This window comes from Serinus canaria, chromosome 4A, assembly GCF_022539315.1.
Source record: "Serinus canaria isolate serCan28SL12 chromosome 4A, serCan2020, whole genome shotgun sequence".
In the NCBI taxonomy this organism is placed as follows: domain Eukaryota; kingdom Metazoa; phylum Chordata; class Aves; order Passeriformes; family Fringillidae; genus Serinus; species Serinus canaria.
In genome coordinates, this window is record NC_066318.1 from 12,284,486 (window position 1) to 12,299,408 (window position 14,923).

The 14,923-nt window shown below is 44.5% G+C and overlaps 1 protein-coding gene across 2 annotated transcripts in view; it reads right to left on the reverse strand.

Annotated features, from left to right (window-relative positions):
* Positions 1-1,496: 1,496 nt before the first annotated feature.
* The window catches only part of MAMLD1 (mastermind like domain containing 1), an 82,097-nt gene continuing 68,670 nt past the window's right edge, over positions 1,497-14,923 (reverse strand). For both annotated transcript variants that reach the window (XM_018914300.3, XM_050974373.1), the window contains exons 3-5: positions 5,382-5,528; positions 4,010-4,091; positions 1,497-3,719 (exon numbers count right to left, since the gene is read on the reverse strand). In XM_018914300.3, coding sequence (XP_018769845.1) covers positions 2,701-3,719; positions 4,010-4,091; positions 5,382-5,528 — 1,248 coding nt within the window. In that variant the 3' untranslated portion in view covers positions 1,497-2,700. The remainder of the gene's footprint in view (positions 3,720-4,009; positions 4,092-5,381; positions 5,529-14,923) is intronic.

Genomic DNA, 14,923 nt, shown 5'->3' on the forward strand with positions numbered 1-14,923 from the left:
AACAAGTGTGTATATAACAGAGGTGCAAGATAAACTGTTTTACAAAAATTCTGTTGGAAACAGTTGGCTTTTGAAGACATCCTCCCCACAGTGTTTGTAACCCAAATCATGCAGAACTGCAAAGATGAAATATGTACTGACACAAACAAAATGAAGAATGAAAAGGGGACATTTTTGCTGTTTTTATTAATATCCCAAAGAGGACCATGCAGGCAGTAGTCTCTGCCGTCAGTGGCTGCTGTGATGCCGGCCTGGAGGGCTTGAGTGCCTCTGGATCTCAGACCTGGGTCAGACCTGCCTCTCCCTGAAGCTCCCTGTGCCCTGGCAGAAAGAAAAGCTGCTGAAATTGTGCCAGTTTTCACAGCCAAACAAACTCACCTTTGTCCTCACCATGGACTCACTCATGGGCATTTCTCCCCCTCTCTGCTGTCCAGAGGCAAGTCAGCATTTCTGCCTTACTCAGACACTTGCTGAGTTCCACAACATATTTTTGGCAATTGTTTGGTTTCCTTTGCTGGAAAAAAGTGTCTTTTTTTGTCCTCACCCTGGTTTCATACAAGTACATGTCAAACTCGAGATGAAGCTGGTTAGGGATCATTCCCCTCAAAACCTCTGGCTCTGTGGGATCTGCCTTTGCCATCAGGAAGCCACAAGGATCCCTGACAAGTCTGGAGTGGCTGTACCCAGGGAGGTCTGCTGTACACCAGCAGCAGAGCATGTGCCTGGCTGCTTTAAACCCTGACTGTCCCCTCTCATTTTTGACTTCAGGAGCTCTTTTCTGCTGTTCAGCTCTGGAGAACAGGCTCCTGGAAGGACCCACTCCAGGACAGGAACGTCCTTGCCAAGCCCCTCCCTCCAGCAAGGAATCCCCCCAGGAGATTTCCTCAGGCTTTTAGTGCCCACCATGTGCCTCAGACAAAGGGCAGCAACAACACATCTGCACTAAGAAGCTGGGGCTGTGTCTGGCTCAGTTAGATGGAGGCATTTTAGCTCCAGATTCTATTTGTGCATTTATTTAACACTGCTAAAGTTTTCCTGTTCTTTCCTACCCCTCCTCTCAGCCTGTCCTCTCCCAGGACAGGCACCAGCTCTCCCATAAGACAATTTCTGTGTCAGAGTAACATTCTGTACCTACCACTGCCCTTGCAGGTCTCACAGAATGAGCAAGGTCCCCTTCTCACTGCCTCACACTTGGCATTTACACACAAGAACTGTCACTTAAATAAACATGGTGCTATGGAAAAAAAACCCAACAGAGAATAATTTCACATTCACCTGTAATTATACTTGAAAAGGACAGTGGGCCTCAGCAATCCCACCTTAAAATAAAATTAAAGCCTGCTTAAACTCTCTGTCTGTCCCACTGCTCCTACCAACAGCACACATGCATTTGTACATGTTATTAGATTGACGTTGTAGCATCCTGGACAAATCAAATTAATTCAAATATCTGCGGGTACAAAACACTGTAGCTGAAAAATGAGCACATAAAGATATGCAATTTTCCCCTGGCAGTTTATTATGGTATGAAGAAAAAAACATTCTGTGCTTGAAGCTGACATTATATTACAAATGTATTGCGAAGTATGACGTGACTATTAAAATATGATTACACAAAGTATGAACATTTTAAGAAGTTTACAGTACAGCGAATCTTTTATAAACAGACTCTTAAATATAGAGGACAATAGTAGCAGACAGAAAAACATCAAAAATTAACTATTAATGTTTGTAGACTTTTCCCCTGAAAAAAGTCTTACATTAAAACAGAAATTATGAAAAGCCTTAAAACCAGGAACAAATCACCTGTACACTACAAATATACATGGTAGAGGTGCACAAACCAGAGCTACCTTTTTGCTGAAGGGTTCAGTGGCTGGAAGCTGGGCAGTGCCTGCCCAGCACCTCCTGTCCAGTGTGGCCACCATGGGCCACACCACGCCGAGCCTGAGACCCCAGGCACACACTGTCAGCACTGAAGGACACCAGCACACACTCCCTGCAGGACAGCACTGCCACAGCCACCTACTGGAGTGTGTCCAGCTGAGAACATGCCCAGGATCTGGCAAATGGATCTCTGCAAGCAGATCCCTGAATGCACTGGGTGCCTGGATGAGACCTGTGTACCAGGTTTGGTCTGCAAGACTAAGTGATGAGGGAATCAGCAGCTCCTTTTAGTTTTTTTTTGTTTGTTTGTTTGTTTTGTTTTTTTGGTTTTTTTTTTTAATGCAACTTTTCAATCTTTCCTCTTGATATGGGAGAATAAATGCCACATTTGATTTCTGCTCAGTCTGGTTGCAATGACACCCCTAGATCATGTGTTAAGTTATGTCAAAAACATAAGTATTTTATGCTGTAATACACAGTATTACTGAAACTAACAATATTATTTGCATTATTTATAACAAGGTATAATGAAATCCCTATAATAAAACCAAAAGTTATGCTATAGATTTATTTACAAAGAGTCCAGCAAAGAAGTATAAATACTTCTACATTTAAGGTTTAGGAAAACATAATTTACAAAATATTCAAATATATACAGTCATCTGAAAAACTGCCAATATTAAACTTTGATGCAGGCAAAGAATTGGCTGAGTCTGTTCCCTCTGTATTGAACGAGGCAGTGGCTTTCACGGGTTGTCTGTTCTGTTCAAAGCCATACGTGTGTTATTTACAACGAGGCTGCTTCTCTCCGAGCTAAACGTGTCCAGAGCTTTGAGCATGCTGTCCCAAAATGTCATCTATCATTGTCAGATTGTTCAACCACTCTTCATCGTTGCTGCTGCTGCTGTTCTTCATGAGGGAGTCGAGGAAGTCGGTGTCGCTGCAGTTGGCAGGCATGATGGAATTGCTGTGCTGGGACACAAAGTCGTACTGGGGCAGCTCGGCAGCGCTGCTCATCCTGCTGAAGGCGTCGGGCTGGCCAGTGGAAGGGTAGCTGGGCGGGCCCAGCCCCGGGGCAGGATTGAGGTGGTTAAAACTGGACACTCCTTGGGGCAACGATTTCATAACATTCATAGCTGGCAACGGTCCCCTGGTTAAATTGTGTCTCAAGTTCTGATTACTCATTGAGCTCAAGCCCTGGCCAGACTGTCCCATGCTCAGTTTCTGCATCTGCCTGACCTGGATGCCAGGAGCGATCTGGTTTGGTGGCACCACAGCCTGCTGGGAGAACGCCTGGCCCGGTGTGCTCGGCCTCACGCCCTGTTTGGAGAACACCGTGTTCCCAGAAAACTGCTGCATGCTGGTATCCATTTGGCTTTGATTCGGCATTCTTGGCACAGTAGTGGGTGTCCACATCTGGGCAGATGAGTTGGGATAGACGTTGGGGATTCTTGGCATGCTCGGCTGCCTCAAGTGTTGCTGTGTTGCAGAGTGATTTGCTAAGGAGCCAGAACTGAAGCCTCCCATTGGCATTCCCGGCCTCACAGTGGAGTGGCTGTGAACAGTTTGGCACCCCGAGTTCATGCCTAGTGAGTTCTGGCTTGGCTGCAGTGGGATGTTAAAGTCAGAATTAGGTGGAAAAATCCCCTGCTGCTTGCCAGTGTTGTGTGGAATCATCACCATGGTCCCGCTGCTCTGGCTGGCGGTGGCTGAGGCCATGCCAGAGCCCAAGGTGCTCTGGAGCATGGCTGGGTTTGATGGCAGCATGCGGTGGTTGGGCGGAGGAGCGGGAAGCACCTGGTTGCAGTCAGCAGGAATGGGCTGCTGCACGGCTGTGGACAAAGAGACACGTTAGCTGGTGAGCACAGATTCACCCTGGAAACATGGCTAAACCTTTAAAAACTGCTGTTATTTCTTTCATGCCGTGGGGGCTTCTCCTTTGTGTTCTTTGTAACAGAGTTATACTGGAGCCATAAGGAAATGGGAATCTCACAATATGTGATAAAATGCAAAATACTTTGAATTCAGGGCAGAGAATCATTAAGTGTCTTTAATTAACCAGACACCAGGCCTTGGCACCTCAAGGATTTTCAGACCATTTTCTAGCCATTTCCTTCCTTACCTTGAAACTGGTTTATCTGCTGAGCTGCAAACAAGCTCCTCTGTTCAGATGTTACTCCCAGCATGTTTTGTCTCTGCTTTTCCTGGAAAACAAGAGCAGTAATAGTAAAGTTGTAGTCTCTTGACAACCAAAAGAGCAGCAGACACTTGAGGTGTAGCCACTGTCATTAACAACCTCTCCCATACACCCTTTACCCCCCTCCTCCAATGAGACTCAGCCCAGACAGTTCATTCCAGACTGAATTTTAATTTCTCACATTCCCCTTCTTGCAGAGGTGTCCTGATGCCAGCCCAGCACTGGGAACTGCAACCTTCAGCAGATGCTGTGCAGGCATCCAAAGGGGAGCTGGACAAAAATGGAGAATCCTGTGTTCACCAGCTTATGAGTCAAGTGTGCTGCTGCTGGAAGCTCTGCCCATGTGCACCATCCCCTTGAGTGCTGGCTGCCACTTCTAACCAGAACACAGGAGCCAGGGATCCACAGCAGGTGCTCCTTGAGCAAGGCATTGCTGGGCTAGTGCAGGTGACCTGATTTGAGTCTCTCACCATTTATCCCCAGAACCCAGCACTGCACTCACATCCCTGCTGTGGGCAGCAGCTGTGACCTGGGGAGCTCTCTGGGGATGGTGGAGCTCCCCCTGTGCTAGAGAGGCCCAGAAAAAGTTGATAGCAGGAAGCCAAGTGAAGCCAAGTGATAGCAGGGAAGCAGAGTTGGATTTACAAGGGAATCAGATCAAGGGGCAGCTCAGGACTTCATTGAGGGTTTTTGAGCTACTTCTCATCTCATTTCCCATCCACAGAAATGAGCCTCCTTGACCCAAATCCAGTAGCACATTCAGAAAGTCAGAGGCACATGGTCAGAGCTGCTTTACCCAATTCATTTGTGGGATTTCCCCAGCTTCCTCACACAGCCCGTGGCAAACCTCCTACAGGGGCTTCTGTTGCTAGAGAGACCAGTCAAGTCCTGGACAAACTGGAGCCTAACATCTGCTCTGCTAAATCCCCAGGGAACCAGAGAGAAAGGCAAGCATGGAGAACATCTCTCTGGGGCTGATTCACTTTCCAAGCCTCCCTTCTCTGCATCTTCCTTCCCAACTCTGTGGCTGCCCAAAAATGACATCAGGGATATGGAGGTGACCAAATCCTTCCCTTGCATATGAGGGGGCAGATCTGCACTCAACTCTGGCAGAACAGCACTTGGCCTTGGCTTCTCTTGGCTTCATGCTAGACTCACCACAGCCTAGTCTGACTCAGCCTAGCAATTCCAGAGTCACTCTTAGTGTTTGCTGACTGATGGTTTCCTCATTCCAGTTAGTCCTGTCCCTCCCAGTGAGGTGAGAGCAGAGCAGCCCACAGGGGCACTCAGACTGTACCTGCATCAGCTGCCGTTTCATGATCTGCTGCTTCAGGAGATGGTTCCTCATCGTGTACCCATTGACCGTGGCCGGTGCCGGCACGGAGCCGCTGCTCGGGATGGAGCCTGGCTCCTGCAACCTGGCAACGATGCCAGGGCTTTGATCCTGCCAAGAAAGAGAAAAAAAGGAAATTAATCTCATCAGGGAGGTAACAGCAGAAGCCCTTATCCTCTGTGCTGATGCCCTCTCTTCAGTCTTCAGCTGTCCCAAGGCCAAAGCACCTCATGGACTCACATGGCCCTGTGCGTTCCAGTGAGGACAGTGAGAAGTGTGCTCTGATTTCTAAGGATCAGCATAAGGAGAAGGGAGAGAAACTAAAGGTTAAACCAAAATTCCTCGTGTGTTGCCCAAGGCCATGGGGACCCATTCACTACCACTGCTGCAGTCACAGGCCTGCCTGGCTGGCAGAAGGGGTGGGAGTAAAGCATTACATTTCTCACAACTTCTCCAACTGTTATACTGAAAGACAGAAGGAAAGGAAAGTTGCATCAGGGCAGGATTTGGCATGTAACTGTAGAGGAAAAACCTACAGGAAAAGAGCAAACTAAAGGCAAAGGAACGGAAGGGTGCCATCAGAACCAGGAGCCAGAGAGATAAGGAAGATATGGGCCTGGGATTAAAGTGGTTCTTGTGGCTTTCAAGATCAGATGAAGAAGAAGAGGTCACTGTGAAAGGAGAGAAGAACATACAAAAATGCAGGGCCAGGTCATGCCTAGGCACAAATCAGTAATAAATGCAGTAAATCCTGCTCTGCCTGGCACAAACCAGCCTCTTTCTAAGTCCTCAGTGAAAGATCCAAATTGACTTTGACAGCTGAGCTCTTGCCTCCAAAGAAAGAGTACGATAGGGAGGAGAGAAAAAATAATTCACCAGAACATGGTGAAGACACAACCCAAAATGGAAAAAGAATTTAAAAACCACTGAATTCTAAACATCTTGGGAGCTGGCAGGTATTCAGGGAAATACAAGAGAAAAATAAGGGAAGAAGTCAAGGCCTCGCTAAGGACAAGATCCTGTGAGTGCTGTACCCAGGAACAGCAGCACCAGCGTATTCCCCATTCTCTGTTTTCACATCCAACTTCTACATTATTTATGATGTATTGTTATTATTGGAAGGGAGAAGTATGTATATTATATCCAGCATCCTTAGCTGGGCCGTGCTTCCTTTGTTTTCAGAGTGGAAGCCCACATCCTTTGTTTGAGAATCAATGTTATCAGGAGATAAGCAAGAAGAAAATGGTTGTTGCCTTCTGACATCTGACAATTAGAAGCATGCTCAGATGGAGAAAACAGGATACGAGCCATGTTTCAGAGGGGCCAGAAGGAAGCCTTGAAAGGCATTTGTCACCAAGAAAGCTCCTTGAGCCTGGGGCACCTTTCCACAGAGGCTTCACCATGAGGAATCATCCAACTCCTTCCAAGACATTCTTTCTAAGAGGGATTACCAAGAAGGTCACTGAAATTACTCATTTTTATGGTGCCTCCTTTTGTTGTAGCACTTTGGTCTATTATGCAAAAGCACAATTGATGAAATGTAAATGCCTGCTAGATAATTTACTAAAAGACACAAACCTGCAGCTCATCACTGCTCTCATTATCATTCCTATTCATGGGCAGTCTCGTAAGACTAGATTTTATTACTGGTGCTTTGCTTACAATTCTGCTGGACATCTCTCCTCCTCCCCCTTCCCTCCTACCCATTTTACTCCCTCTCTCCCACGGAAAAAGAGGAGGGGAGGAAAAAGTAAATATGATTTACTACAGATGTAAATATGAAAGTTCATTTTAAGCTGGCAGTCTGCTTTCATGTCAGACAGGATTCTGCAACCACAGTTAAGCTTTGAATAATGCAGATTGCCTCTGGGGGAATATTTGAAAGTGGAGAGATTCAGTTTGTGTACTCTGCACATGAAAGACGCTGAAATGTTCATACCACCAAAATCCCTGCCATCTATCCAATTTCCTCCAAACTTGTCTTGTGGTGCACAGAGGGTCTGTGCTTACTGAAGCAAAGGAGTTTTAGTGCAAGGACAATCATTCTGATGTCTTGCTCTGGGCTATTGCATTAACAAGTCATAACATAAAAGTCTCTTTTCCTAATCGTGTCCACCTCATTCTAATTTCTCCTAAACATCATCAAGAAAATAATGTTGATGTTTCCATATTATTAATAGTAAAGAAGTGTAAATCACATTACTAATTGCAGCTCTTGTGCTGCGGCAGTACAACTGCTTAATTATATGGGATTTTCTGCAGGCACCCTATAGCAATAATGACAATCAGCAAAGTTCATTTGCAAATACACCGAATGGGTTGCTGAGTTTTTCAGAGCAAAGTTGTATAACACTTAATTAGCCAGTAAAGAAACAATCTAGAGATATGCAGTTTGCTTTTGGGGAGATTAGGACAAAATGGCATAGCTGAGAAGCCCAAGAGTGAGTTTGAAATCCTGACTTCGACAAGTTCACATTTAGGTTAAGACAAAAAAGAAAAACAGAAAGGAAAAGGAGAAAGTTCTCTCTTTTCACCACTAGTGGGAACTACTGTATTCCTGTACAATAAAAAATAACCACTCGCACGTCATGACTAAGAATAGCTATGGTGTAGTCTAAAGGACACTGCAATCTGTACCAAAGGTTAATGAACTTTAAACATTTTTCCTTTTCATCACTTCCCAAGAATAATCACTTGCCTTCCCCTAGTAAAACCAAGCCAAAGCAGCCATAATCTTAACTCGTCTGTAGTTTGGTTTTATCCCATTATAAATCCACAATGACAGCAAAGAGAGGAGGCTTCTGCTGCCAAAGCTGGGAATGTTGGAAGTGGATGTTCCCACCCAAGGGTCTGTGTGGCTGAGCTGTACAATTACACTGGAGGGTGCAGAGAGCTATGGGAGGTTCTGATTTTTTGACTTAATTAAAAAAAAAAAAAAAAGAGAAAAAGCATTTGTATGTAGGTGTCATGTTTTTTTCTCCGTTTTCCCCTCCCAAAACTCATATTAAAATGGGCAGAATCCCTAACTAAATGGCACACCACACAGACCTGGAACTGGAGAGTGAGTTTGAGAACATGTGTTCCTGTTGCCAGGCAAAGAGTCACAGCAAGTCCAGAGCTCCTGCAGCACTCCCCAGGCTCCCCAATAGGGCAATTTCTGCTCAGAAAGGCCTTGGGGAAAACCACACAGTTCTGACTTAGTATCTCATGCACTAGTTCCAAGAACAGGCAGGAGAGAGTCGGTCCCCAGGCTTGCAGGAACGTGTCATGCTCCTGTCAGTGTTTAGGCACGGAGTGCCCCTGTGAACGCCATGGCCCACCCAGTGACACCGGTGACACCAGTGACACCAGTGACACCAGTGCCCTTGGCCACCCCGCTGGGCTGCGATGGCAAATCTGCTGTCACTGCACCCAGCTGGGGCCAGCCTGGGCCTGCTCCACCAACCACTCAGGCACTGCTGGATGGAAAGTGTGCACACAGTGCCACTGAGCTCTGCCATGGACATTTATGAATCGACATCCTCCCAAAAATCCACCAACGAGCTTGAGCCCCATCATCTGACTAGGCAGAAAATGCACAGCTGCAGCAAACAGGCGTGGAGATGAATCGTTCTCTGTGAACGTGGCTGATAAACTTCAGTTCTCAATACTTAGTGATATATCCAGTAATCACTTTGTGGCTTCACTTAAGCAAGAATGAGTACATTTATGGCCCCTAATTCCTCTGAATCCTCATTAACAAACAGTCCAAAAAGAATTTAAAAGCAAGACTTTCTGAGGAGCTGAACCAGAGCTGTAATCACTCTTTGGTAAGTATGTAAAAAACCCTCTAATCTTTAATAAAGAGCATTCATTGTTTTTAGGACTATGTGAAAATACTAAACTCATTTATCATTATTAAACTTTCCCATCTGCTCTTACGGTGTAACTCCAAAGAATATAACAAAGAAATTGTACATGTTAAACTGTATTGGCTTAAGCCCAGAGCTATTGGAGATGAACAATTTTTTTCAGTGAGGGCAGGAAGGGGACTGCAGGCTGCTAGACAGTCTCATTTGTCCAATGCTGAAAAGACAGTAATCTGCACCAAAATGGCTCTCAGAAAGGCACATTTGCTTTATAAGAAATAAGCTGCCAGGTGAGACCATTCAGCATTATGTTAAAGGCTTAGACAATAAAACTAAGTCATGAATTTGAATAGTTAACAGATGGACTAATTAGAGACTGAATTCTTTGTGGTTCTAATAGATAACCAGGTCACAGCAAGGTTACTGAGAGAGAGGCAAGCAGCACTGCAAATTTCAGTAGATATTTGCAGAGTTGGGGAAGAGCTGCACTTCCTAACTGAAAGCATTAGCAGTAGTGGAGGAACAGAAAAAGGGCTAACTTAAAATACCTCTAGTACCTGAATTTTAAAAGTTTATTCCATTTCAGAAGACAGTGCTGATATGAGAAATATTCCCTCTACTTCCAATGGGGTATCCAGCTGAATCCAGTGATTTCAGAGCTTAAACCAGAAGGGCTGTTGAGATGAGCCACAGCATAAAAACAAAAGACCGAAGGAATGGGGCACGCAGGGTGGATGTTTGCTCCAAGGACATGAGCGGGACAAACTGCTTTTTCCACCAGGTTTGGGGATTTTTTGGCAACCAAAGGTAACTTAGTTTGAAGTATATATCATGATATCACATAATAAATAGGAAACACAAGAACCAAACAGAAAACCACAGCTACAGGACTTGAGCAGAGCCACTCCTGGCCTGCTCTAAGGCCCTGGCTCCTGGCTGGGGACTCGTGGGCGATCCGTGCTCGTGGCAGGGACAGCTATTCCCTGGGGGTGGGGTGAAGTTTCACAAACCAAGTTTTGTTCTGTATTTTTAGAACATCTGTTACAAACAGGGAGCTCTGTATTCTGCTGAGAAAATGCAAATACTAGTTTCAAACTATTGCCCCTGCATTTCTCTGCACTCCCACCTGCCCCCTGATGCATCCTCTTTCATTCAGGAGCTGTGCTGCATCTCTTTGGTGGGGACTTCAAGCTTGGGCAGCACTTCATTCTGAAGCCCAGGACTGAGACCCCAGGCACAACCACGCTGCAAATACTACAGATTAAGCAATTAAATACCAACAGTATTAAAGCTGTCTCACCCAACTTCATGGTTTTAAGTTTCCTGACTTAGAATGACAGAGAAGCCACATGTAGACTCCTGGTGTGTAGGGACTTAGTGCATACCCACAGGAAACCCTGATGCCACCTTTACAAAAAAGGCTGATGGCCTCAACAGCTGTTAATGCACTTAGATACTAAGACAGTGACCTGTTCATACAAATAAAACAAACAAAATCCAGGGTCAGTTTGTCAAAAGGATCATGTCAGCCCCCTCGAGAGTGTGATGTCTGTGAGATGCCTGTCATTCGCTCCATGCAGAAAGAAGTCTGGGGTTACCTGTACTTCTTGCCTCTGCTCCTTGCCATTAACAAAACTCTCCATCTGCTCTTGGAAAGTTTTCTGTCTTTTTTTTCCTCTATTTTCCTCACAATTCAGAGATGCTCTTCAAGATAAAACAGCCTTTCAGTTCAGAAATGCTCCAAAGCTTTCTGTTTGTTTGCGTGTTTGCTTTAGCACAATGTATGAACATTGATAAAACAAACTGTGCAGTTCGGTGGATCTGGGCTTTTTTTACCCATCTTTCAACCATTTACTTGATACACAAGCATGTGAAATACTGCCAGACTCAAGTTTCTAAGCTTATCTTGGGGGCTGTCAGTCAGGAAGAGGCTTTGTCTGAAGACTGTAAGTGATCCGTGGGTATATGGTTTGGTTAAAAAAAAAAACATCCAAGATTTTTGTTCTTTTCATGCAGCATGAGCATGTACAGTTTCCTTGAAAGGTAGTCCTCCTGCCTTGCTAGGAGCAGTGACAAGATCACCACACCTAGGTAGCAATTTTATCAGGATCTTCCTCCTGCCTTGAAGCAAAGCAGTTGAAACACTGATTTCCCTATAGTTGTTCTTATACTTCATGTTGTGCAAAACAAAACAAAATTCCATCAAAGTATCCAAAGTGCTTTTAAAATGCATCCATGATTCTAATACAACGGAAACTGACTCCACTTCCCCTCTTAAAAAAAACCTAATTGAATTAGATAAAGCTCTTGTGCAAAGACTTTACCAATATGGTCAGAGCTGGTATCATCCATCAAAACATATCCTTAAAGAGCAACACAACCAGAGCAACAGAAAGACAGAAAATCCAGAATGAATTATTGCAATGGGGATTTTTCTCTTAGACAAAAATGCATCCTTTTAGCAGGCATGGGGAAATCATTGGTGTTACCAATCTACTTATAAGGAATATGGGAAACAGCTTTGGGAGCAGCCAAGAGCTTGAGAATGGAGGAGTTGGTGTGTAACAGACAGACACAACCATCTAGGGACTGCAGTGCTTGTAGAGAGGTGTGATCAAGATTCCAGCAAGAGCAGCTCCCTTGAAAGTAGTTCCTTTGGCCCAGATAAACTGCCAGGCCATGGGTGAGTGTAGCCTGGAGAACTGCTTTGATCCACCATCCCAAATGCAAGGCAAACCTTTCAGCTGACTCTGCCAGGCCCCTGAGGGCAGTGGGACTGAGGTGCCTGCAGTGTTCACACTCTTTTCTTCCACCTGAGAGCAGCACTCTGGGGTCAGAGTCATCCAGCACCACCATTCTTTACCAGAAACTGTGCCTGTTACTGTTTCTCTGTGCACACACCCCAAGATGCAGGGATGGGTGGTTTGTACCTCTCTGTATGACATATTGAACTCTCTGCACAGAACATATATTTATATTGGGTTGCACAGCTGCCATGATTGTCCAACCCTTGACACCACGCTCTTGTTCCCATGGAGGGCAGCTTGCCTATAAATTGAATGAGATAATCTAAAACTGTATTTATCTCACCTAATTTGAGCTGGTAGTCCTGCCTGTCTCTACAAGGTTGTGCTAGCTGTGATGACAAACTATAATATCTTGTATCTTATGAAGTGGTTTGACTCGAGCAATCCTTGTGTTATGTCAAGTCATGCTCTCAGAGGTGTCGATGAGATTCCAAAGGAGTCAAGTTAGCTCAACACCCAGCAGAAGCTGCTACTGGGAAGGGCAATGACTGGCTAGTAAATTTATGTATTAGGGAGAGCAGAGAGATCTGATAAAAGAAATACAGAAGATTTCACACTAGCAAAGTGAAAGTCAGAAAATCTTGAGCTAATGGGATAAATCAGTTCTCTAGCTGCCCATTTCTGTAAAGCTCTGTGAACTGCAGAGAGGTGGTCTGGATCACTGAGATTTTAAAAATCCCCTGCTTTCTCCAGGTAAACATTTCCATTAATTTCTTTTTCCTTGTCATGCAAAGGATCAATTTGCAGAGGCAGATGCCCAAGTCTTCTTCACTTTCAATAGTAGTTGGCTGCCTAACAACTTCTGACAAGCTCTTTGCATGAAAACCTCCCCACATGCAAAACCCAGCATAATTACTCCTGATTTCTCATGTAAGTGCATAAACAAAGCATGCTCTGCACAAAGTATCACATCACTTTTTCAATATTTAACTTCTCACACCCTTACTCTTTCCTAACAGATGAAACTAGTCCAACACCTAAAAAGGGTTTCATCAGATCCTCTGCCAGGTGTCAAAAATCACCGTAACTTACAAAACAAAATGCAGTGATCAATAATATGCTAAAATAATGGATACAAGGAAGGCTGTGACTAGGTAGTCCTCATGATCAAATTTTTAAAACCAAAATATTGACGTGTTAAAAATGAAAAATGTGTTAAGGTGACCTTGAGTATGGGGAACAAGGAGCAATTCCATTATATTTTTAAATGGAAATTATTATTAAAACACCTGAAGCTGAACTGTTGTAACCAAGTCAACTCAGACTCCCCTTAAAAAATCCCTTTTCTCCCTTTCCATTCAGACTGTATTTACAAACTGTTAGATGTCTCATTTTTTCTTGTGTCATTTCATTATTACAGAGTTGAGACTAGCCATCTGCAGCTTCATTTCATAAAGCTCTGATTTGTCCTTGGAGCAAGGTCATCCAGAACAAGAACATAAAATTCTGCTTTCCTCAACTGACAGTTCTTTATATCTTCCTGTAAATACTCCCTACTAATTTTAAATAATTTTACCACTTCATACTCCCCCTCAACCACAGTGAAAGCTGATATACACACATATTAATAAGAATCTTGTCATTTAACCACTGCATGTCATATTAGAAGCAATTAATGGTGTTTATTTGCTGATAGCACAGGCATTTCGAGCTCCAGCTCAAGAATCCCCGGTAGCTCCATGTGACTTGCAGGATATTAGCTATGGGTCAGAAGCTGGGATCCCCCCATTCAGCATTATCATATGCTTGGAGCAACTCTGTTTTCTATCAAGCAGAAAAAAAATGCAGTCAATGCACAAAAATTACCAGCTGCTATAATACCATATGATAGGTGAGTGATAATAAAACATCACTAGGTGTATGTGGGTTCATTAATCGAAATCAACAGACCGGTAAAGAAAGATTTTCAGGCGCATTGCACAATGTTCCAAGCTAAAAACAAAGAAAACTGAACATGGAATTTCTACACAGATCAGATATGACTTGCCATAAATTCTGGAGCATCTTCTCTGAAGCAGACTGCTGTTCTGGATTACAGCAAAAACCAAGCCAAGAAAACAGAACAAAACAAAACAAAAAGGCGGGGTAAATTAAATTGAGAATCATCAAAAGAACCACCAAAAAGAAACAGGGAATAACTGAGTGACTGAGGATAATGAGCATTAGCTCTGGGGGTCAGCCTCGTCCCCGATCTCTGCCTGCAGATGCTGGCAACAGCAGACTGAAGGTCCTGGCTCTAATCTCCAACACAAGGTGCCTATCTTTTGGCACTGGAAAATTCATTACTGAGCGGATGTGGTGGATTCTGAGATATGCTCTGCTGTATGCAGCCATCTGCCTCACAAAGAACCATGTGAGAGCTTTTACCTGGGTGCCTCTAACAGCCCCAGCAGTCCTAGCCACAGAGACATGAAGAAACTCGAGATCTGTATGCAAACACCCCTGGCTCTGTGCTGTGCATGCAAGACTCTGAGGAGTTCAGCCACACCAGCAAGTGTCCCTTTGGACACACAGTTGAGGGTGAACTCCTGAGAGTGTAAGCATGCAATTTGTCAGAAGGAGAGGTGGAAGCTGGGATCATTACAGGTGAATTCCCAAGCCTCTAAAGCCTTTGTTTTGTTACTGAGTCAGAGGACAAGAGCCATTCCGATGGACTTGGGCTTAGTTAACCAGGTCCAGTTTCCAGTTCTGTCATACAGAGATTCTTCACTGACTATGGGCAAACAACTTCACTGCTCCCTGTCTCAGTTTCCCTCCAAAAGGAATTAAAGTTCCGCCCAGAAAGAATGAGGGAAATTTCCTGAGGCAATGTAAGAGTTTACATCTGAAACGCGCCTCTCCCTTGCCCTGG